Source organism: Melospiza georgiana, chromosome 29 (genome assembly GCF_028018845.1).
Source record: "Melospiza georgiana isolate bMelGeo1 chromosome 29, bMelGeo1.pri, whole genome shotgun sequence".
In the NCBI taxonomy this organism is placed as follows: Eukaryota; Metazoa; Chordata; class Aves; order Passeriformes; family Passerellidae; genus Melospiza; species Melospiza georgiana.
The window spans coordinates 5,802,480-5,823,559 of record NC_080458.1 but is presented as its reverse complement, the minus strand read 5'-3'; the positions used below and the strand labels follow the sequence as shown (position 1 = coordinate 5,823,559).

Here is a 21,080-nt window from a genome sequence, read left to right as displayed (position 1 = left end):
TGCCCTGGTGACACCGAGATTGTCCCAATCCTTATTATAGGACAAGAATTCCACAATTAAATCTCCTGCTTTTCCAAAAGTTTCTACTTCAAAATTTTTCACTTTCAAATTTTTCCGTTTTTTTCTGGCTTTTCTGGGGGATTTCGCCCCCCTCTTCCCCCTTAGCTTGAAGTATCCCAACCCAAAAAATGTGCAGTTTTAACCCAAAATGAGGACTTCAATAGGATTTTTTCCCAACCTAAAGAACTTTATGGTGGTTGAAATGGGGAGGAAATATTTAAATTACTGCAAACACACCCAAAAGAAAGAGACTCAACTCAACTTTTACTTTCGACCAAAAGTTTTTTTTTTTAGATTTTTTTTCATTTTATACCAACAGATGTTAAAAAATACAGACTTGTTTTACAAGAATAGCACCATTTTTTGATTTTTTTTGTGTGTTTTTTAACTCATATTATACATGAACACTCCTGCTGAGGGGAAAGGGGAAAATTCGGGGTGAGGAGGGGATTTTTGATACCTGGATTGGTGAAATCCCATTTTTTTTTTCCAGGGAAAAAGGGATCACTGACATTCCCACCTCCACCTGACCTCAAAAACAGGTCTTCCAGGAAGAGAATAAATAAATATTAATGGGTTTTTCCTTTGATTCTGGTGTTGGGATGAGGTGGTTGCTCCCTGATTCGGGGTGAGCCCTTTCAGTGCAGAACTTCTCAGCTCCTTTTTGGGGTGGATCCCGTTTCTTGTGGTTTTTTTCTTTTTTAAAGGAATCGGGCCGGGCTTTTTAAAAAAACAAAAACCAAACCAAACAAACAAAAACCACGACAACCAAAAACAAACAACCACACCAAAAAAAAAATCCTTTTTTTTTTTTACAAGAAGCAGACGGGGCCGAGGTCAACCCCAAACTCCTGCTCGGGTCCCCCAATGTCCATAGGTGCAATGTCCACGATGGGCAGGCGCGAGGTCTTCTGCGAGCGGTACTCGATGACAGTCCTGCCCCACTTCCCCGTGTGTTTCTGAGGGAAAAGCAGGCAAAATTGGGGTCATTTAACCTGTTACATCCTCACCAAACCCTTCAAATCCCAGTTGGAACCCACATTTGTCATCAGGCATAGAGAGGCCCCACTTCTTGGTGTATTTATAAGGAAAAAAATGGGTGAAAATGGGGTTATTTAATCCTCCAGAACTCAGTTTGAGCCCGAATTTATCATTAGCATTGGAAAAATTGAGTTATTTTATCCTCCATAATTTTCCTAATCTCAGTTTGTGCCCCGAATTTATCATTAGCATTGGAAAAATGGAGTTATTAAGCTCCTAGAACCTTCCCAATCTCAGTTTGAGCCCCATTTCATTGTTAAGCCAAGAAGGGCCGCGTTTCTCAGTGTATTTCTAGCGGGAAAACACTGGAAAATGGGGTTTGGAGTCCCCATCCCTGGAGCACCACAGCCAGCTGGAGGTGTTACCCAAATCCTGGCCGTGGTGACACAAGATGCTGTCCCCTCACGGGTTGGTGGCACTCGATGACAAGACGCTGTCACCTCCCAGATCACTCTCTCTGACCTCCCAGGTTCCTCCCCACGTGGTGAACCCCGCGATTTACGGATTTGCCCCGATTTGCCCTTCTCTCCCTCCCGGCACGCACCGTGCAGCCGTCCTCCAGCACGCTGTAGGTGAACCTGCTGTTGCCCTCGGCGCGGATCTCGACATCGTTGGAGCCCTGGATGAGCAGCGCCTTCCTCAGGCTGCCCGACTCCTCGTCCAGGTAGGCCACGCTGTTGCGGCAGTGGTAGGTGACGTTCTGGGAGCCCTCGGTGGACAGCAGCCTCAGGAAGGTCATCTGGATGTTGGCCGTGTTGGGTGCCAGCTCCTCAGCGCCGTAGCTGAACTGCAGGGGGCAGGGAGGTTTTCAGATGGCTTTTTTGGGGAATTTCAGGCTTTTTTTGGGGGTATTTTTGGAGAATTTCCACAGTTTGCTTTCCCAGACCTGGAAACTGTCATGGCCTGATGCCAAGATTTCCATGAAAGTCTCTAAATCAACTGGTTCTGGTACAAAACCCATCAATTTCACCTCAAGGAAGGACATCACTCTGAGTTTTCCTTAAAATCCCTAAATCCACCAATATGTGATCCAAACCCTATCAATTTCACCCCAAAGAAGGACATCCCTCCAGGATTTACATAAAGCCCACTGGATCCACCAGTTCTGATCGAAACACCCCCTATTTCACCCCAAGGAGGGACATCAACTCCAAAGTTTCAGTAAAATCCCCTAAATCAACCGTTTCTGATCCAACAACCACCAGTTCCACCCACAGGACGGACATCAGCTCCAAAATTTCCATATAATCCTCAAATCACCCAATATCTGATAGAACCACCAGAAGTTCCACCCCCAAGAAGGTAATCAGCTCCAACTCTTCCGTGAAACTCCAGGTACCCTGTTTCCCCTCCGTGCCCATCCCGGACACCCACGTGGAAGCCGCCGTTGATGGTCTCGCCGAACCAGACGTGCTTCTTCTCCTTGGCCTTGCTGCTCCACCAGTTCTTCCTGGGGATGCTGCCGGGGCTGGGGTACACGCACGTCTCCCCCGTGGCCATGTTGCAGAAGACCTTGATGGCGTCCAGGGTGCAGCCCTGGTTGGGGTCGATCCAGTAATCGCCTGTGGACCGAGGGCGTGGGGTCAGTGAGTGACCGCCCGTGGTGGGGTCAGCGTGGGCCTTGGTGGCCGGGAGGGTGGTGGAGGAGACAAGGAGGAAGAGGGGGACACAGGGATGGAGGCAGGGATGGACACAGAGGGACAAAGGGATGGACACAGAGGGACAAAGGGATGGACACAGGGACAGACACAGAGGGACAAAGGGATGGACACAGGGATGGACACAGATGGACAGGGATGGACACAGGGCCGGGACCTCTCTCTCACCGCTCTTCCAGTCGGGGTGGCAGAGTTTGATGTCTCGGCAGGTCCTGGCCGGGTTCTTGCGGGAGCCCTCGGGGCTGCGGATGCTCTCGATCTGGTTGTTGAGGGCCTTGAGGGTGGCGTCCACCTCGGCGTCGTGCGGCCGCAGCCCCGGCGCCGCCTCGTCCGCCCGCATGTAGCGCCCGGGGTCGGGGCCCTTCTCGGGCTGCCCCAGCCCCGCGAACGCCGACATGTCGATACCGGTGCCGGGGGGCCCGGGGGGGCCGGGCGGGCCGGGGTTCCCGGGAGGACCCTGCGGGAGGGAGGAGCGGTCACGGGGTGATCGGCCGGGACTTGGATCCCTCTGTTCCCTGCTGAATCCCACTGCCCCCCACAGGATCCCTCTGTGGCAGGTTCCCTCTCTCTCGCAGGATCCCTCCCCTCCTGGATCCCCTCTCTTCCTGGATCCCCTCCTGGATCCCCTCTCTCTCGCTGGATCCCTCCCCTCCTGGATCCCCTCCCCTCCTGGATCCCCTCCCCTCCTGGATCCCCTCTCTTCCTGGACCCCTCCCCTGCAGGATCCCCTCTCTTCCTGGATCCCCTCTCTCTCACAGGATCCCTCCCCTGCAGGATCCCCCCCCTCCTGGATCCCGTCTGTTCCTGGATCCCTCCCCTCCTGGATCCTCTCTCTCACACAGGATCCCCTCCCCTCCTGGATCCCCTCTCTTCCTGGATCCCTCCCCTCCTGGATCCCCTCTGTTCCTGGATCCCCTCTCTTCCTGGATCCCTCCCCTGCAGGATCCCCTCTTCTCCTGGATCCCCTCCCCTCCTGGATCCCCTCTCTCTCACAGGATCCCTCCCCTCCTGGATCCCCTCTGTTCCTGGATCCCCTCCCCTGCAGGATCCCCTCTCTCTCACAGGATCCCCTCCCCTCCTGGATCCCCTCTCCTCCTGGATCCCCTCTCTTCCTGGATCCCCTCTCTCTCACAGGATCCCTCTCCTCCTGGATCCCCTCTCCCCTCCTGGATCCCTCCTGTTCCCCACAGGATCCCTCTCCTCCTGGACCCCTCCACTCCTGGATCCTCTCTCCTCCCGGATCCCCTCTCCCCGTGAGATCCCTCTCCCCTCGGATCCCCTCCCGGATCCCCTCTCTCTCACAAGGATCCCTCTCCTCCCGGATCCCCTCTCCCCGGTGTCCCCGCTCACCGCAGGGCCGGGCTCGCCGCTCCTCCCGCGGGGTCCAGGGGGGCCGATGGGTCCGGGCATCCCATTGGAGCCGTCCTTGCCTGAGGGGCCTACTGGGCCGGGGGGACCCTGAAAAACCCCAAACAGGGCTCAGGGCACAGCAGGGATGGGGTTGCCACCTCCAGGCGTGGCACCAGTCCAGGGGCGGCTCCTTTTCCCTTTTTCCCCCAAAATTCCAGGACTTACCCTGGGCCCGGAGGGACCTGCGGGTCCAGCAGCGCCCTGGTCTCCAGAAGGACCCTGGGAAGGACGGGAGGATGGAGGATTTGGGGTCCCACGGGAGATGTGGGATTGGGGTGTGGGATGTAGGATTTGGGACCTATGGGGGGCTGTGGTCCCAAATCCCAGCACTTACGGGGGGCCCGGGCAGCCCCTGGAGCCCGGTGAAGCCCCGGTGTCCCTTCAGGCCGCGCTCCCCAGCCTCGCCCGCCTCGCCTTTGTCACCGCGCGGCCCCTGGGGACCCTGCAGGGGGGACACGGCGGGTCAGGAGTGGGGGTGATCCCAAACCAGGGTGCCAAGCTGCGATCCCAAAGTGGGATCCTAGGAATTCCAGGTGGGACTCACTCACCGGCATCCCCCGGGCGCCAGCGGGGCCAGAGGGACCCATGGGACCCTGAGCACCCTGTGGGAGAAAGGAGGGCAGTCAAAAACAGCGGGAATGGGATTTGAGGTGTGGGAATGCGGGGTGTGAGATTTAGCGTTCCCAGATGCCCAGGGCACTGCAGGTGTTCCCAGTTTTATCTCCTGGGGTGCCCAGCTCATTCCCAGCTCCAGCCCCTGGAGCTCCCAGGCAGATCCCAAACCAGGAATCCTCAGGAAGTCGCTCGGAGCTGCTCCCGGTGCCATTCCCAGATGATCCCAAACAGCTCCATGGCGTGGATTTGGGATGATTCCCAGTAATTCCCGTCTCCCCCCATCCCGAGGTGTCCCACTCACCGTCTCTCCCCTGTCTCCCTGTTTTCCAGTGGGTCCCACGGGGCCGGGAGCTCCGGGAGCGCCGGGAGCGCCGGGAGCACCCACGGGGCCGGTCTCACCACGATCGCCCTGGGAACAGGGAATGGGGTCAGGAATTCTGGCACAACGGGAATCCCCAGGAATTCCGGCCTTTGAGAAATCCAAGATGAGCTCACCTTCACTCCTGCCGCCCCATCCCTGCCCGGGGGTCCATCAGCGCCGGGATTTCCCTGGGAAAAGAGGAGGAATTCAGCTTTTGCCTTTGGGATGGGGGCAAAACTCCTTTATCCAGGCAAAATTCTATGGGGAAAACGTGCTGGGATTTTCTGGGATCAACCTAGAGGCTGTCTCCACCCAGGGTCAGCCAGGGATCCATCCTGGATATTCCAGACATTCCTAAATTTCTTACCTCCCTTCCAGGCTCTCCAGCTGGTCCAGTCAGCCCAGGGGGTCCCACGGGCCCAGGGGGTCCCCGGTCACCGGCAGATCCAGGTGCTCCCTGTTTTCCAGGCTCTCCCTAAAAAACCAGGAAACCCCACCTGTGAGTGTGTCTGGGTGGACTGAGGGCAGAAAAGCAGCAGGGAACCAGGAGAGAGGGAGGGAATCCAAACCCCCCTCGGCCACAGACTTTCCCCAGAGCTCAGGGGGCACAAATTCCCGGTGGGAAAAAGGAATGGAAAATGCATCCTGCTGGTCTGGTGCATGACCGTGTCAGTGGGGAAAAGCCTTAGGAGATTTTGGGACATTTTTTTGTCATGGAAAGAGAATCTCAAAAGTACTGGGATGGGGATGAGCAGCTTCCACCACTCCCCACCTCCCGAAATCCTTCCACACCACGAAACTGCCTCTGATGGGCTCCCATTTCTTCCCAGATTTTGGGATTTTTTTTTTTTTTGGTGTTTGGGGTTTTTGTGTGTGTGTTTTTTAGGGTTTTGCTCACCGAGGGTCCGGGCAGCCCCGGGAAGCCGCGCTCACCGCGCTGCCCCGGCAGCCCCACGATGCCGCGCTGTCCTGCCAGCCCCTGGGGGCCGGGGGGCCCGTCCGGACCCTGCGGGGACACAAGGCGAGGGGAGGGGAGGGGTCAGCGCCGCTCGGGGGCTGGCGGAGGGGCCGGGGGCGGCGTCCCCAAATCCCAAATACCGCGGGGCCGTCCTCGCCGGGCTCGCCCTTCTCGCCGGGGGGGCCGGCGGGGCCCTGCAGCCCCGGGTCCCCCGCTCGGCCCGGGGGTCCCGCGTCGCCCCGGGCGCCCTTGGGGCCGTCCTTGCCCGCGGAGCCGGGGGGTCCGGGGGGTCCGGGGTTACCCTGCAGGAGAGATCGGGGTTAGAGGGGTTTCCATATTGCTGATCCATCCCTGAGCCGTGCCTGATCCCGTTCCCGATCCATCCCTGATCCCAGCCCCGGCACTGCTCGAGGATTGGTGATGCCTCTTGGGAAGGGCTGGGTGGTGGCACCCGGGGGTGCCTTTGGTTCGGGGACATCGTGGGGAGCTGCCCGGCCCCCAAAGCTGGGGGCAGCGATCCTGGCTGATCCCGACTGGCCTGAGTGATCCCAGAGCTTCCCGAGCGATCCCGACTGCCCCAAAATGAGCTGTTCCCACATGATCTCGGTTTTTCCCCAGGGATCCCAACTGACCTGAGCAACCTCTGATCTTCCCAAGAGATCCTGGCTGCTCCCAGTGATCCCAGTTCCCCCCCAGTGACCCCAGTTCCCCCCAGCTGCCCCCAGCTCACGTTGGGGCCGGGGGGTCCGACGCGCCCGGCGGCTCCAGGGAATCCGGTGGCTCCCTGGGGACGGAGGCAAGAGGGGGTCAGAGCCGGCTCCTCCCCCACTCCCCTCCCCTCCCCCCTCTCCCCTCCCCCCACTCACCGGGGGTCCCTGAGCGCCCCGGGCTCCTTTGGGACCGGTGACACCTGTGGGACCCTGGGAAGAGGCAGAAAACCAATCAGGACAATCAGGACCTGGAGATTCCCGGGATAAGGGACCCCCACAAGGGCTCAGCCCCGATTGTGGGGGTCTCAGCTGGACCCACCTGCGGTCCAGGAGCCCCGGAAGGACCCTGAGGCCCGGGGGCTCCGGCATCACCCTTCTGGCCAGGCTCGCCTTGCTCGCCCTTGGCTCCGGGCTGGCCATCAGCACCCTGGGAAAGAGTCGTGGTCAGTGGTCAGCAGCCACTGGGGACGCTGGGATGGGCTGGGGACAGAACTGGGATGGGCTGGGGACAGAACTGGGATGGGCTGGGGACAGAACTGGGATGGACTGGGGACAGAACTCACTGGGGGTCCAGCGAATCCAGCAGGGCCGGGGGCTCCGGGCTCTCCGCGCTCTCCCTGTGGGGGAAACGGGGTGAAAATCAAGGGAATGGGGCCAATGTGGCACTGCCAGTACCAGGGCGGGACAGGTGGCACTTACGGGGGCACCGCGGGCTCCGGCGGCTCCGGACGGGCCAGGGGGGCCAGACTCGCCCTGGAAAGGAAGGAAAGGAAGGGGGAGTTGTGGGGGATGGATGGAGTCTGTCTGTGTGGGGCTGCCCCAGGGATTGGGTGGGATCTGCCCCAGGGATTGGGTGGGATCTGCCCCAGGATCAGGCGGGATCTGCCCCAGGGATTGGGTGGGATCTGCCCCAGGATCAGGCGGGATCTGCCCCAGGATCAGGTGGGATCTGCCCTAGGATCAGGTGGGATCTGTCCCAGGGATCAGGTGGGATCTGCCCTAGGATCAGGTGGGATCTGCCCCAGGATCAGGTGGGATCTGCCCCAGGGATTGGCTGGGATCTGCCCCAGGGATCGGGTGGGATCTGCCCCAGGATCAGGTGAGATCTGCCCCAGGGATTGGGTGGGATCTGCCCCAGGATCGGGTGGGATCTGCCCCAGGATCAGGTGGGATCTGCCCCAGGGATCAGGCAGGATCTGCCCCAGGGATCAGGTGGGATCTGCCCTAGGATCAGGTGGGATCTGCCCCAGGGATCAGGCGGGATCTGTCCCTGTGGGAGCACTGGTGGGGCCACCCCGGTCTCACCTTCTCGCCGTTGGGGCCAGCGGGGCCGGGGGGGCCGATGGGACCGGTCAGACCCTGTGGGGACAGAGGGGACAGTGAGGTCACCAAGGCCCTGGGTAGCCACCATGGACATCCCTCACCAACCACCATGAGGAGGAGGCCACCAAGAGCATCCCTGGCTGGCCACCAAGAGCATCCCTGGCTGGCCACCATGGGCACCTCTGGCTGGCCACCAAGAGCGTCCCTGGCTGGCCACCACGGGCACCTCTGGCTGGCCACCACGGGCACCTCTGGCTGGCCACCAAGAGCGTCCCTGGCTGGCCACCACGGGCACCTCTGGCTGGCCACCAAGAGCGCCCTTGCTTGGCCACCAAGAGTGTCCCTGGCTGGCCACCACGGGCACCTCTGGCTGGCCACCAAGAGCGCCCTTGCTTGGCCCCTTCTCACCCCGTCCCCGTCCCACTCACGCGAGCTCCGTCCTTTCCAGGGGCTCCCTCAGGTCCTTTCTCTCCAACGTCTCCCTGTGGGGTGGCACAGGGCCAGCATGAGCCCAGCTGAGCCCTGGTGGCACTGGTGGCACCCCGTGCCCCCCAGGTCACCGTCACTCACCCTGTCCCCCTTGGGACCGGCGATGCCAGCGGCTCCTCTCTCCCCGGGCATCCCCTGCAGCCCCGGGGGTCCCTGGGCGCCGTTGGGGCCAGCGGGGCCGGTGGCACCCTATGGCAGCAAAGGGACATTATTGGGGCGTCACCCCCCGCGGTGGCACCGCCATCGGCGCTGTCCCCTCCTTGTGTCACCCACCTTGGGTCCGTCGGTGCCGGGGGTGCCGGGGAGGCCGCGGGGCCCCTGCAGGCCCTGGGCACCGGGAGAGCCGCGCTCGCCGGGGAAACCGCGCTCACCCTGGGGACAGAGGGGACAGCTCAGCGGGGACACGGGGACAGGGGGACAGCTCAGCGGGGACAGTGGGGACAGAGGGACAGCTCAGTCAGGGCAGTGGGGACAGCTCAGTCAGGACAGTGGGGACAGCTCAGCAGGGACACAGGGACAGGGGGACAGCTCAGCGAGGACAGTGGGGACAGCTCAGCGGGGACATGGGGACAGGGGGACAGCTCAGTGAGGACAGTGGGGACAGCTCAGTGGGGGCACAGGGACATGGGGACAGCTCAGCGGGGACAGTGGGGACAGCTCAGCGGGGACATGGGGATGGCTCAGTAGGGACAGGGGGACAGCTCAGCAGGGACTTGGGGACAGGGAGACAGCTCAGCGAGGACAGTGGGGACAGCTCAGTGGGGACACAGGGACAGGGGGACAGCTCAGCAGGGACACGGGGACCAGCAAGGACACGGGGACATGAACATGGGGATGGCTCGGTTGGGACATGGGGACAGCTCAGCGGGGACATGGGGACACCATGGGGGTGGCACCAGGGGATGGGGAGGGCACTGTCCCATGCTACCCTGGAGGAACTGGGATGAGGATGGAACCAGCATGGATCTGGTGGCCCTGGGTGGGGACAACCAGGCCCTCCAAAGTCCCCGTGGGATGAACACATCCCCAAATGGGAGGCCAGGTGACACTGGCCCCTAAAAGCCCCCACAGGGGACACTCTGTGACCCACCCCCAGGTGACAGGTGACACTTACCCTGGGACCCACGAGCCCGGGGGCTCCGGCTTCTCCAGGAACGCCCTGTGGGAAGGGGACAAACGGGTTTGGGGTCAGACCTGAGGGATCTGGGGCATCCTGACCCCACCTGGGGGGGACTGGGGAGTCTCACCTGGTCTCCAGGTTTGCCGCTCTCGCCGGGGGGACCTGGTGGCCCTGGCAGTCCCTGGGAGGGGACAGGAGCCATGTGAGAGCAGCGACAGCAGGACCCTGGGGGTTGGGGTGGCATCACCCCAAACCCCAAACGCCAAACCCCAAACGCCAAATCCCAAACCCCAAATCCCTGAGCTCACCTGGAAGCCGGAGGGGCCGGGGGCTCCTTGCTCTCCCCTCTCCCCTGCCGGGCCCTGTGGGATGGACGCTGCTCAAGGACCCCAAAAACCTTCGGGATTTCAGACTTCCCCCACCCCAAGAGTTTGGGGATCCCACAAGGCCCCAGCACCACAGGGGCTGAGGGTTTGTGGGTTTTGGGATCCCCCAGCAGATCCAGGGGGGCTTTAGCCCAAATCTGGCGTTTTTAGCCCCAGTCCTGAGCTCGCCCAGTTGCACTCACAGCAGGTCCTGGGGGTCCGGCAGCTCCGGTCTCTCCATCCTTGCCAGGAAGTCCCTGAGGAGATGGAAAACTGAGCCCCAAATCCCATAATGCCTATTTCCCCCCTTCCCGTGCCTCAGTTTCCCCCTTTGGGGGCTTTTAGGGTGGAGTGGCACCAAAAGGTGAATTTTTGGGGTTTGTGTGACAGAAAACCTCACCCTCAGCCCCGGTGCTCCAGGAAGTCCTTTCTCACCAGCTTTTCCAGGCTCGCCCTAAACAAGGATGGAGGATTTGGGGTTCTGGCCCCAGGGAGAACTCCCGGGTGTTTTTAGAGGGAAAAGGGTCCTCACTCACATTGGCACCTTTGGGACCAGGGAACCCCATAACGCCAGGTTGGCCCCGAGCCCCCTGGGGGCCGGGGGGTCCGGGACGTCCGTCCTCGCCGGGGGCACCCTGTGGGGACAGCAGGGTCAGCGGGGCCAGGAGCCCACCCCAATCCCAAACCACCCCGAAATCCCAACCACAAACCACCCCAACCCCAACCACAAACCACCCCCAACCCCAACCACAAACCACCCCCAACCCCAAATCTCCCCAACCCCAAACTCCAAACCCCCTTTGACCCCAAACCACCCCAATCCCAAACCACCCCAATCCCAAACCACCCCCAAACCACCCCAAACCCCCCCAACCCCAACCGCAAACCACCCCAACCCCAACCACAAACCACCCCCAACCCCAACCACAAACCACCCCAACCACAAACCACCCCCAACCCCAAATCTCCCCAACCCCAAACTCCAAACCCCCTTTGACCCCAAACCACCCCAATCCCAAACCACCCCAATCCCAAACCACCCCCAAATCCCAACCACAAACCACCCCAATCCCAAACCACCCCCAGCCCCAACCACAAACTCCAAACCCCCTTTGACCCCAAACCACCCCAACCCCAAACCACCCCAATCCCAAACCACCCCCAAACCACCCCAAACCCCCCCAACCCTGAACCACCCCCAACCCCAAACCTCCCCAACCCCAAACTCCAAACCCCCTTTGACCCCAAACCACCCCAAACCCCAATTCCTTTATGGGGTGTCACTCACCGTGGGGCCGACTTTGCCTTGGGGCCCAGCATCCCCGGGGCGACCTGTGAGACCCTGTGGGGACAAAAAAGGGTTTGTGGTGTGACCATGACCCCATGGCCGTGGGGTGACCCCCAAAGGGCACCCCAAAGAGCAAGGAACCCCAAGGAGGGGTTTTGGGAACCCCAAATGCACCTTGGGAATCTCAAAGAGCGTCTGAATTAGCAGAGAGCATCTTAATTAACCACAGAGTTTCTTAATTAGCACCAAAGAGTGCCAAGAGACCAAAAAAGGTCTTAATGCCAAAGGGCATCTTGGCTAACCCCAAAGGGGCCTTATTGACCCCGAAAGCTCCTTAAACAGCCCCAAAAGCACCCTGGACAACCCTAAGAGCATCTTATCAACCCCAAAGCACCTTATCAACCCCCAAAATCTCCTTAAACCAATCCCAAAATCACCTCACTGACCCCAAAATCATCTTGACCACCCCCAAAACCACCCTTACCAATCCCAAAAGCACGTTAGTGACCCCAAACCCACCTTCACCACCCCAAAATCAGCTAATTGACCCTAAGAGTGCTTTAACCACCCTCAACCCCCCCGACCCAGAGCCCACAGGTGCCCCCCTGTCCCGTGTTTGGGGTCACTGCTGTCCCTCACCCTGGCTCCAGGCAGGCCGGGCTCTCCGGGGCGTCCGGGGTCGCCGGTGGCTCCTTTGGGGCCGGCCAGGCCGGCGGGGCCGCGCTCGCCCGGGGCTCCCTGCGGGGCGTTTGGGGTCAGTGTGGGGGATTTGGGGTCAGTGTGGGGGATTTGGGGTCAGTGTGGGGTCACTTTGGGGTTGTCACCCCCGGGACACCCCCCGGTGTCCCCAAGTCCCACCTTGGGGCCGGCCAGCCCATCCTGCCCGGGGAAGCCGCGGTTGCCAGGAGCTCCCTGTGGGGGAAGACGAGGATTCGTAGGGTCAGGGCAGGGTTTTAGGGCTGAGTGAAGGAGTTTTGGGATCGGGGTCAGTTTTTGGGATCGGGGTTATTTTTTTAGGGTCAGGGTCATTTTTTTGGGATCGGGGCCGGTATTCGAGGCTGAGGGCACCACAGACCCTCTCTCCAGGTGGCCCCAAAGGTCCAGCAGCTCCGGGTTCTCCGCGGGCTCCTCTCTTCCCTTCCTCCCCGGCCGGTCCGGGGGCGCCCTGGGGTCCTGCGGGGCCCTGAGGGCGAGGAGGAAAAGGGGTCACAAGGAGCCTTCATCGCCCCCCTGGCCCCCCCGGGAGCAAACCCCATAAACCCGAGTCCCCTCGTGCCCCCCCTGTCCCCGCTGGCGCCGGGCGCGGCGGGGCCCCATTGATGGTGGTTAATGAGGCGAGGGGGGAATGTCCCCAAGGGGGGGGACGGCCCCACGGGGGGACACCGAACACTGCGGCCATTGTCCTTCTGTCCCCCGGCCACTGTCCCCCCGCGGGGGGGCGGGGGGGACGCTGCTGCCCCAAGGGGCCTCGTTAGGGGAACGGCTCATTAGGGCCGAGAGGCACCGGAGGAGAGAGAGGGGCCGGGATGGACACTGGGGGGGACACCGGGGTGGGATGGACACTGGGGTGGATACTAGGATGACCAGTGAGGGGCTGGGACTGGACACTCCATGGACGGGGAGGGCTGGGGTGGACCCGCGGCCGGGGGATCTGGCGTCCCCCAGCCCGACTCACCGTCTCTCCTTTGGGTCCCTGCTCGCCTTTGAATCCCGCGATGCCGGGCTCGCCCTGATGAGGGGGGACAGAGTACAGTGTCCCCACAGCTGTCCCCACCCCGTCCCTGGCCTGGCCTCCAGGTCCTTGTCCCCATCCCGTCCCGTCCCATCCCAATTTCCACTCCGAGTGTTCCCTTAGGGGTCAGGGCCGGGTGACCCAGGAGTGACCCAGGAGTGACCCGGGGGTGACTCTGGGGAGGGGACACCCAAAGGGAAAAGGTGTGAAGGGGGCGTGGCCTGGGTGTAAAGGGGCGTGGTCATTCGCCGGTGGATGGGCGTGGCCAAAGGGCGTGGCGTGGGCGTGGTGAGGGTCCGGGCGCGGTCACCGGGCGTGGCCGTGTCCCCGGGGGGACATCGAGGGTCTCTCACCGTCTGTCCCTTGGGGCCCAGCGGGCCGGTGGCTCCCTGGGGTCCGGGTGGGCCGCGGGGGCCGGGGAATCCTGGAGCGCCGGCGATGCCTGGAGCGCCCTGCGGACACCGGGGGACATCAGGGACCCGCCACAGCCCTCGGTGTCTCCAGCGCCACCAGTGTCCCCACTGTCCCCATCTCTGCTGGCAGTTGCTGTCCCCCTGCAGCTCAAATCCCACCCTGTCCCTGCAGCTCCAGGGTCCCCAGTACCCCCCCAGTGTCCCCACATATCTCTGTGCCCCAGTGTCCCCCATCCCTGAGTGCCCCACGACCCCCAGGGGACCCAAATGTCCCAAAATGCCGGCACAGCCCTCCCTGGGCACCCGCTCCTCACCACGGCCCAGTCCCTGTCCCAACAGCCAGGGGCTCACTGGGACATCCCTGTCCCCATCCCTGTCCCTGTCCCCACTCACCGCCGACCCCTTCGCTCCGGGGATGCCATCGGTCCCTGGGTTCCCCTACAAGGAAACCTCGCTGAGCTCCGTGCCTCAGTTTCCCCGGATCCGGCCCCGTCCCCGCCGCTCCCAGCTCATGGGACAACGCCGGGGGACAAAGCCACCGGGGCGAGGGAGCAAAGCCACCAGGGCGAGGGGACACGGGCACTTACAGGGGCGCCGGCGGGCCCGGGCGAGCCGGGGGTCCCGGATTCCCCGCGGGGGCCCTGGGCACCCTCGGGTCCTCGCGCTCCGGTGGGACCCGCTTCACCCTGAGGGGGAGGCGACCGAGAGGCTCAGGGGTCACATCGGGACCCTGCTGTCCCCACCGGGACAATCCCTGTCCCCTCACCTTGGAGCCGGGGGCGCCGGGGAAGCCGGGGGCTCCTGCGGGGCCGACGGGACCCTGGGGGCGAGAGGAGCGTGAGGGTCCCCCCGGGCTCCGGGGGGCCTTGGGGCACCCCGCTGTCCCCTCGGGGGGGCGACACAAGGCCGGGGGTCGCGCCAACCCCCCCCGCACTTACCGGGGGTCCGGCCGGGCCCGGGAGGCCGTCGTTGCCACGAGCGCCCTGTGGGGAGACGGTGCCGGGGGTGAGGGGGGGTCCCCAGGGCGGGGGTCGGGTCCCCCCCGCCGCCCCCGGATGCCACCGGTGCCACCGCACTCACCGCAGCGCCCGAGGGGCCCGGGCGTCCTCGCTCTCCGGGCAGCCCGCGGGGACCCTGTGGGGACAGAGAGCGACACGTGAGGGTGACAGAGGTGAGGGTGACAGAGGTGAGGGTGACAGAGGTGAGGCCGGGGTTGCTGGCCCTGGCCGGGCCCACCCGGCCGTGCCTCAGTTTCCCTCTGGCAGCGCGCACTCACCATGGGGCCGGGGGAGCCGTTCTCGCCGGGGGAGCCGGACTCGCCCTGCGGGGAGGGACACAGGTGACACAGGGCGGGGACGGTCTCCTGGTGCTACGGGGGACGGCCACCAGAGCCAGGGGACTGCCACCCCAGCAGGGGACAGCCACCGCACCCCAGAACCGTCCCCAGCCCCAGGCACCGCCACCCCCTCTCACCTTGGCTCCAGGTGCTCCCGCCTCTCCCTTGGCGCCGTCCAGGCCGGGGTAGCCCTGGGGACAGCGACACGGCGGGGGTGTGACAATGACAGAGCCGCTCCGGGGGGACGCGGGGACAGGGAGGGGACACGCGGGGGACACGCACTCACCCGGTGGCCTTTGACTCCAGGCAGGCCGGGGGTCCCGGGGAAGCCACGAGCGCCCTGCGGGCAGCGGAGAAGGGACAGTTGGGGACAGGGAGGGGACAGGGAGGGGACAGCGGTGGCTTCGTGGCGGGGCCACCGGTGCCACGCTCACCTGGGGGCCGGGGGGGGCCGCGGTCACCGGATTTCCCGGGTTTGCCAGTCTCGCCCTGCGGGGAAAACGGGATTTTTTCAAGGGTTGGGGACACAAAAATGTCACTTTTTGTCCCTTCTCAGCCCGGCTGCCACCGCGGCTGAATGTCACCAGTGTCACTCACGTCGTCACCGGGTTTGCCAGGAGGTCCCGGAGGTCCCCGGGGACCCATCGGACCCTGCAGAGGACAAAGAGGCGGCGATGAGCGGCACTGGGGGCTGGCAGTGCCCGCGTTTGGGGACGTTTGGGGACGTTTGGGGACACTCACAGCAGCGCCGGGCTCGCCGGGCTCACCAGGGTTGCCTTGGAATCCTTGGGGACCCTGCGGGGACAAGGGGACATGAGCGGGGGTGGCCCCAGCCGGCCCGGCCAGCCCGAAATGTGAGGAGGGGGGCTATACTTACGGGGGAGCCGGAGGGGCCGGGGGGGCCGCGGGGTCCCATGGGGCCCTGGGGGACACAGAGATGTCACACGGCAGGGGACACCCCCGGAGCCACCAAAGACCCCCCAAAACTGGGGGTCCTGGAGGGGGGTCCCGAATGGGATCAGTTTGCACAGGGGTGGGGAGGGGTTTGGGGGGAATTGAGGGGATCTGGGGGGGTTTCATGGAAATTTGGGGGGATTTTGGGGTGCCATTACCATGGGTCCCTGCATGACGCCCATCTGAGCCCCTCCAGCCTTCTCATCAAAGCCCCCAGCCATCTGAGCCGCGAAGTTCTGCCAGGGAAAGGAGGCTCAGCATCCCGGAGACCCCCCAAAAAAAGCCCAAATTCCCCTCAGAAAAACCCAATTCTCATTAAAATCCCCCCAATTCCTATCGAAATCACTGCTACCGCACTCAAAACCCACCCAAATTCCCTCAAAACCTCCCCAAAGCTCCTCAACCCCCTCCCAAAATCCCCTCCCAACCCTCCTCAATTCCCACCAGACTCTCATGAAACCCCCCCCAAATTCCCCTCCATGCCCCCAAATCTCCTCAATTTCCCCCCAAAACCCCCAAACCCCATCTCCCCCCCAATACTCACCCCTCCCCCGAGGCCGGGGGGTCCCGGGGGTCCGGGGGGCCCGGGGGGGCCGGGGTTTCCTGGGGTTCCGGGCTCCCCATCCCTGCCCCGGGGGCCGGGGGCGCCCTAGGATGGAGAGGGGGGACAAAGAAAGCGATTTTGGGTGAGTTCTCAGCTGATTTTGGGGTTTTTTTTGGGGGGAATTCAAAGAGGATTTTAGGTTTTCACAGAGGATTTTGGGAGGGTCACAGCGGATTTTGGGTATTTGAGAGGACTTTTAGGGGTTTTGGGGGTCTCACCTTCTCACCCTTCTCGCCGCGGTCCCCTCGCTGTCCCTGCTCACCTGCGGGGCCCTGGGGGGGAGGAACAGGATGGGGGAGGGGGGGTCAGGTGTCCCCTCCCGCCCCTCCCCCGCTCTCCCAAACCCCCTCCCCCAAAAATTCCAGAGATTTCCCAGCCCGGAGCTGCTCCCACCTGCGGGCCCGGGGGTCCTGGGGGTCCTACGACCTGTGGGGACACAAAAGCGGGGGGGGGCATCAGGACTGGAGGGGTCCCAGCCCCTTTGTGGGGTCTCCCAGCCCCGCCCCTCCCACCTCAGCCCTTTTTGGGGTCTCCCCCCCCCACTCACATCTTTGATGTCACCGGGTTCGCCTTTCTGTCCCTGCAAAGAGAAGCCAAGGGTGAGACCCCAGAACCGCCCCAAAATTCCTCTCTCTGACCCCCCCCAAGGGCCCAAAACTACCCCAAGATTGCTCTGTCTGACCCCCCGTGATGAGCAGAAAACCGCCCCAAAAGCCCCCACCAAATTCCCAATTTTGGCCCACCAAAACCACCCCAAAATTCGGCACTATTGCCCCCATATTCACTCACCTTGGGGCCAGGCTTCCCTGTAGGAAATAAAAAAAAATAAAAAAAATAAAAAGAAAAGTAAAGAGAAATTAATGGGGAGGGGACACAAGAATTTGGGGTGGGGACAACACGAGGTGGCTCCATCCCGGTTGGGCTGTTGGGCCAGACTGGGGGGCACTGGGGGCTCCCCCAAAGCAGGGCCAGCAGCGAGGGGCTCGAGGGGGCTTCTCGTAGGGGTTTGGAGGCTTTTTGGGGGTGCTCAACCCTTTAATCCCCCCCAGCTGGGGCAGGGAAGGGTTAAAAAAAGGCAACTTTGGGGGTTTTGGAGGTTTGGGGGAAGTGGGTTTAGGGTTTTCTTTCACTTTGGGGTGAAATTCCACAATTGGGAACCCTGCTTGGGGCTGTCTGTGGGGTTTCCATTCATTTCGGGGTGCATTCCCACAATTTCGGGGGATTTCCACCAAAGCCCTTTTGCTAGGGGTGCAAAATCCCCTCCTACCACCCTTTCCCCCATTTTTTTCTGTCTAACCCCCCCCAAAACCTCCAAATTTTCAACCAGGGCTAAAAACCTCGATGATTTTTTCCCCTGGGGCCGATTTTTTTCCCCGTTGTTTTGGGGTGAAGTTGCCTTTTCCCTGCGCTGCCGCATGGATGGCGCCATCCATGGCCGGGTAATTTATTTATTAATTCTCTAATGAAGGGAAATAAATAAATTACAACCGCTGGGCTGCTCGGTGGGGCAAATGGGGCAGCACTCTCCGAAGGGGATCTCGGGGCTGGGGCAGTCCCGCAGCTCCTCGCACATGATCTCGTCGCACAGCACCGTCCCCGTGTCGCACACGCAGATCCGGCACGGCTCCGGCTTCCACACGTCCTTGTCGCTGTAGCGGTGCCCGTCCTGCAGGCAGCTGCCAGCCTCGGCTGCGGGGACAGCGCGGGGACAGCGTGGGGACAGCGCGGGGACAGCGCGGGGACAGCGCGGGGGAGGCGGTGGCGCTGCCAGGCTCGCTGTGAGCGCGGCGAGGAGGAGGAGGAGGAGGAGGAGGAGGAGGAGGAGGAGGAGGAGGAGGAGGGAGGGGGACGCCAGAGGGGCCCCGCAGCCCCCAGTGAGGGGGGACAGCTCGGGCACAGCTCGGGGACAGCCAGGAGGGGGTGGTGGCACTGCCAGCCCCGTCCTGCAGGCAGCTGCCAGCCTCGGCTGCGGGGACAGCGCGGGGACAGCGAGGGGACACGCGGATCGGGGGCAAGGCACTGAGCACCAGGAGGAGGAGGAGGAGGAGGAGGAAGAGGAAGGGGAGGCCAAAGCAGCCCGGCATACCCCCAGTGAGGGGACAGCGCGGGGACAGCCAGCAGGGGGATGGTGGCACTACCAGCCCCCCTCTGGGACACAGCCCCGAGCAGCGACACCCCCCGAGTGTCCCCGCAGCTCTGGTGGCACCAGTGTCCCCACGGGCTGGGGGACAAGGGGCGCTGGTGTCCCCAGGCTGAACTCACAGGTGACCCGGAGGTGCCCCGGTGCTCCTGGAGGGTCCCGGGGGTCCCCCAGGGTCCCCAGGAGGTGCCTCGGGGTCCTCGGGCTGCACACGGGAGCTCCCAGGTGTCCCCAGGGTCCCTGGAATGTCCCCAGGGATGTCCCCAGGGCTGGCCCTCAACGCACCCCCTGTCCCCAGCCTGTCCCTGCTCCAGGTCACCGCCTGCACCCCCGGCTCTCCCTCTGCCCCCTCACCGTCACCTGCTGCCCCCATGTCCCACCTGTGCCCCTCCGGCCATCTCAGACTGTCTCCTTCCTGTCCCTGTCCGTCCCCACTGTCCCTAAACTCCGTCCACGCCACACACCTGGACCCCAAACTGTCCCCCAGTGTCCCCACCATGTCCCCCCTGCCCCGCCTCGTGCCATCCTCCAGTGTCCCACGCTCCCTGCCCCATCTTGTCCCCCCACTGTCCCCCAGGCTGCCCCGGGTGTCCTCCACGCTGTCCCACTCTGTTCCACTTGATTTCCCACTGTCCCCCGACGTCCCCAGCTCCCCTCGTGCTCTCCCTCCCTGTCCCCCAGTGCCCCTCCGTGCCACCAAGCTTGTCCCACATTTCCCTGACACTTTCCCCGCTGTCCCCCCCCTCTCACCCGCGCTGCTGTCCCGGGACTGCCTCGAACCTTTCCCCTTTGTTCCGTGCCTGTGTCCCCGGGAAGCCCCCGATGTCCCCACGCAGCCCCGCGGTGTCCTCAAACTCCACTCTGCCCCCTCCCCGCCCCACTGAAACTTTCCCCGTGCGTCTCACGCTGTCCCCCGATGTCCCCAAGCTATCCCCCGATGTCCCCTCGGTGTCCTCAGGCTCCGAGCCGTCCCCCCCGCCACTCTGAAACTTTCTCTGTCAATCCCAAAACGTCCCCCAGTGTCCCCCGAAGTCCTTTGCTGTCCCCCATCCTCTTTCTGCTCCATCTCCCCTCTGTCCCCATTGTTCCCCGCTGTCCCCTCGCTGTCCCCTCGCTGTCCTCCCCTCCCCTTCTCCAACTTTCCCTCAACGTGTCCCCCTCGCCCCCCCCGGCGATGCCCCAAAAGTTTCCTATCCCTCACCGCTGCATGTCCCCTCTGTGTCCCCGCTCTGTCCCCTCTGTGTCCCCATCCCCGCCACTCACGGAGGTCTCGGTCCTGCGCGGCGGCGGCGGCGGCGAGGCAGAGCAGGAGGAGGAGCAGGAGCCCGGGCCGGGGGGCGGCTCCGGGGGCCGCGCCGGTGGCTGCGGGCTCGGGGCGGCGGCAGCGGCGCCCGCCGGGGGCCGGGCGGTGTCCGGGCATGGCGAGGCGGCTGCGCCCGATCCGCGCCCGGGGCCGGCAGTGCCCGCTCGGCCCCGCGGCCCCGTTTAAGTCCCGGCCCCGCCGCCCCCCGGAGCTGTAACCCGAGCCGGGCCGGCCCCGCCGGGCCCCCCGGACCTTCCCCCGGTGGCTCCGGACCCTCCCCCGGCCCCCGAGCGGGGCCGGCCCTCCCGAGCCCTCCTCGGGCCCCCCGGGCCCTCCCCCGGCCACCACCGGGGCCAGAGCGGGCGGAGGGACCCGGGCTCAGGGGGGCTGTGGGGTCTGGGGGATGTGGGGTTTGGGGGGATGCGGGGGGTGAGGCGGCACAGCCCATCCCATCCCATCCCATCCCATCCCATCCCATCCCATCCCATCCCATCCCATCCCATCCCATCCCATCCCATCCCATCCCATCCCATCCCATCCCATTTTCCCATTTTCCCATTATTTTCCCATTTTCCCATCCCATTTTTACTCCATCCCATCCCACTTTCCCATCCCACTTTCCCATCCCATTCCCGGCCCTGGGAAAACCGGGATACCCCCGACCCCGCCCCGGGATGGGACCCCCCCCGCCTCCCTCGCGGTGTCCCCCAATCCCCGCCCCCCTCCGGGGCCCCCTCGGGCCCAGCGCGACCCCTCCCCCTTTCGCTGTCCCCATTCCCGGCGGAATTCCCGGCGCCAATCGTGGGATCAACAGGGGGACACGGGGAAACCCCCCCGACCCCAAACCCAGCGCAGACCCCCCTCCAAATTGCCCAGCCTGGATCGGGACCATCCCCTTCCCCAAATCTCCCCAAATTCCCCCAAATGCCCCAGAAAACTCTCCCAAGTGTTTGGGAGTTAGGGCGGGATTTGGGGGGAATTTAAGGGGGCGTTAAGGGAGTTTTGGGGGAGATTCTGGGCGAGGTTGGGGGGATTTTTTGGGGCGGGATTTTGAGGGGTTTGGGAGGAATTTTGGAGGTGATCGGGGGGATTTGGGTGTTCCCAGCCCCAGCAGGTGGAAGAGCGCTCGGCGTGGCCGGATCTGGCCGGGACCGGGGCCAGGCCTTGGCTGCGGCCGCCGCTTTCCGATGGAACAGAAAA

General features: G+C 63.5%; 1 protein-coding gene across 1 annotated transcript; it reads right to left on the bottom strand.

The window, feature by feature from the left end:
- Nucleotides 1-322: 322 nt before the first annotated feature.
- On the bottom strand, nt 323-19,997 carry COL2A1 (collagen type II alpha 1 chain). The gene is made up of 54 exons (XM_058042019.1): nt 19,841-19,997; nt 17,926-18,126; nt 17,227-17,243; nt 16,985-17,017; nt 16,831-16,863; nt 16,656-16,709; nt 16,378-16,482; nt 15,992-16,069; nt 15,757-15,801; nt 15,621-15,674; nt 15,477-15,530; nt 15,323-15,368; nt 15,166-15,227; nt 15,017-15,070; nt 14,820-14,864; nt 14,624-14,677; nt 14,482-14,526; nt 14,310-14,363; nt 14,131-14,229; nt 13,937-13,981; nt 13,484-13,582; nt 13,074-13,127; nt 12,474-12,581; nt 12,257-12,310; nt 12,038-12,136; nt 11,399-11,452; nt 10,647-10,745; nt 10,511-10,564; nt 10,314-10,367; nt 10,054-10,107; nt 9,873-9,926; nt 9,740-9,784; nt 8,899-8,997; nt 8,707-8,814; nt 8,565-8,618; nt 8,119-8,172; nt 7,513-7,566; nt 7,377-7,430; nt 7,133-7,240; nt 6,970-7,023; nt 6,834-6,887; nt 6,244-6,405; nt 6,044-6,151; nt 5,513-5,620; nt 5,280-5,333; nt 5,086-5,193; nt 4,718-4,771; nt 4,504-4,611; nt 4,335-4,388; nt 4,110-4,217; nt 2,928-3,216; nt 2,476-2,663; nt 1,646-1,888; nt 323-1,019 (listed from the first exon to the last, which is right to left on the bottom strand). Exons 1-54 carry the CDS (start codon nt 19,995-19,997, stop codon nt 873-875), a joined length of 4,533 nt encoding a protein of 1,510 aa, XP_057898002.1. The 3' UTR covers nt 323-872.
- Between the last annotated feature and the right edge of the window lie 1,083 nt (nt 19,998-21,080).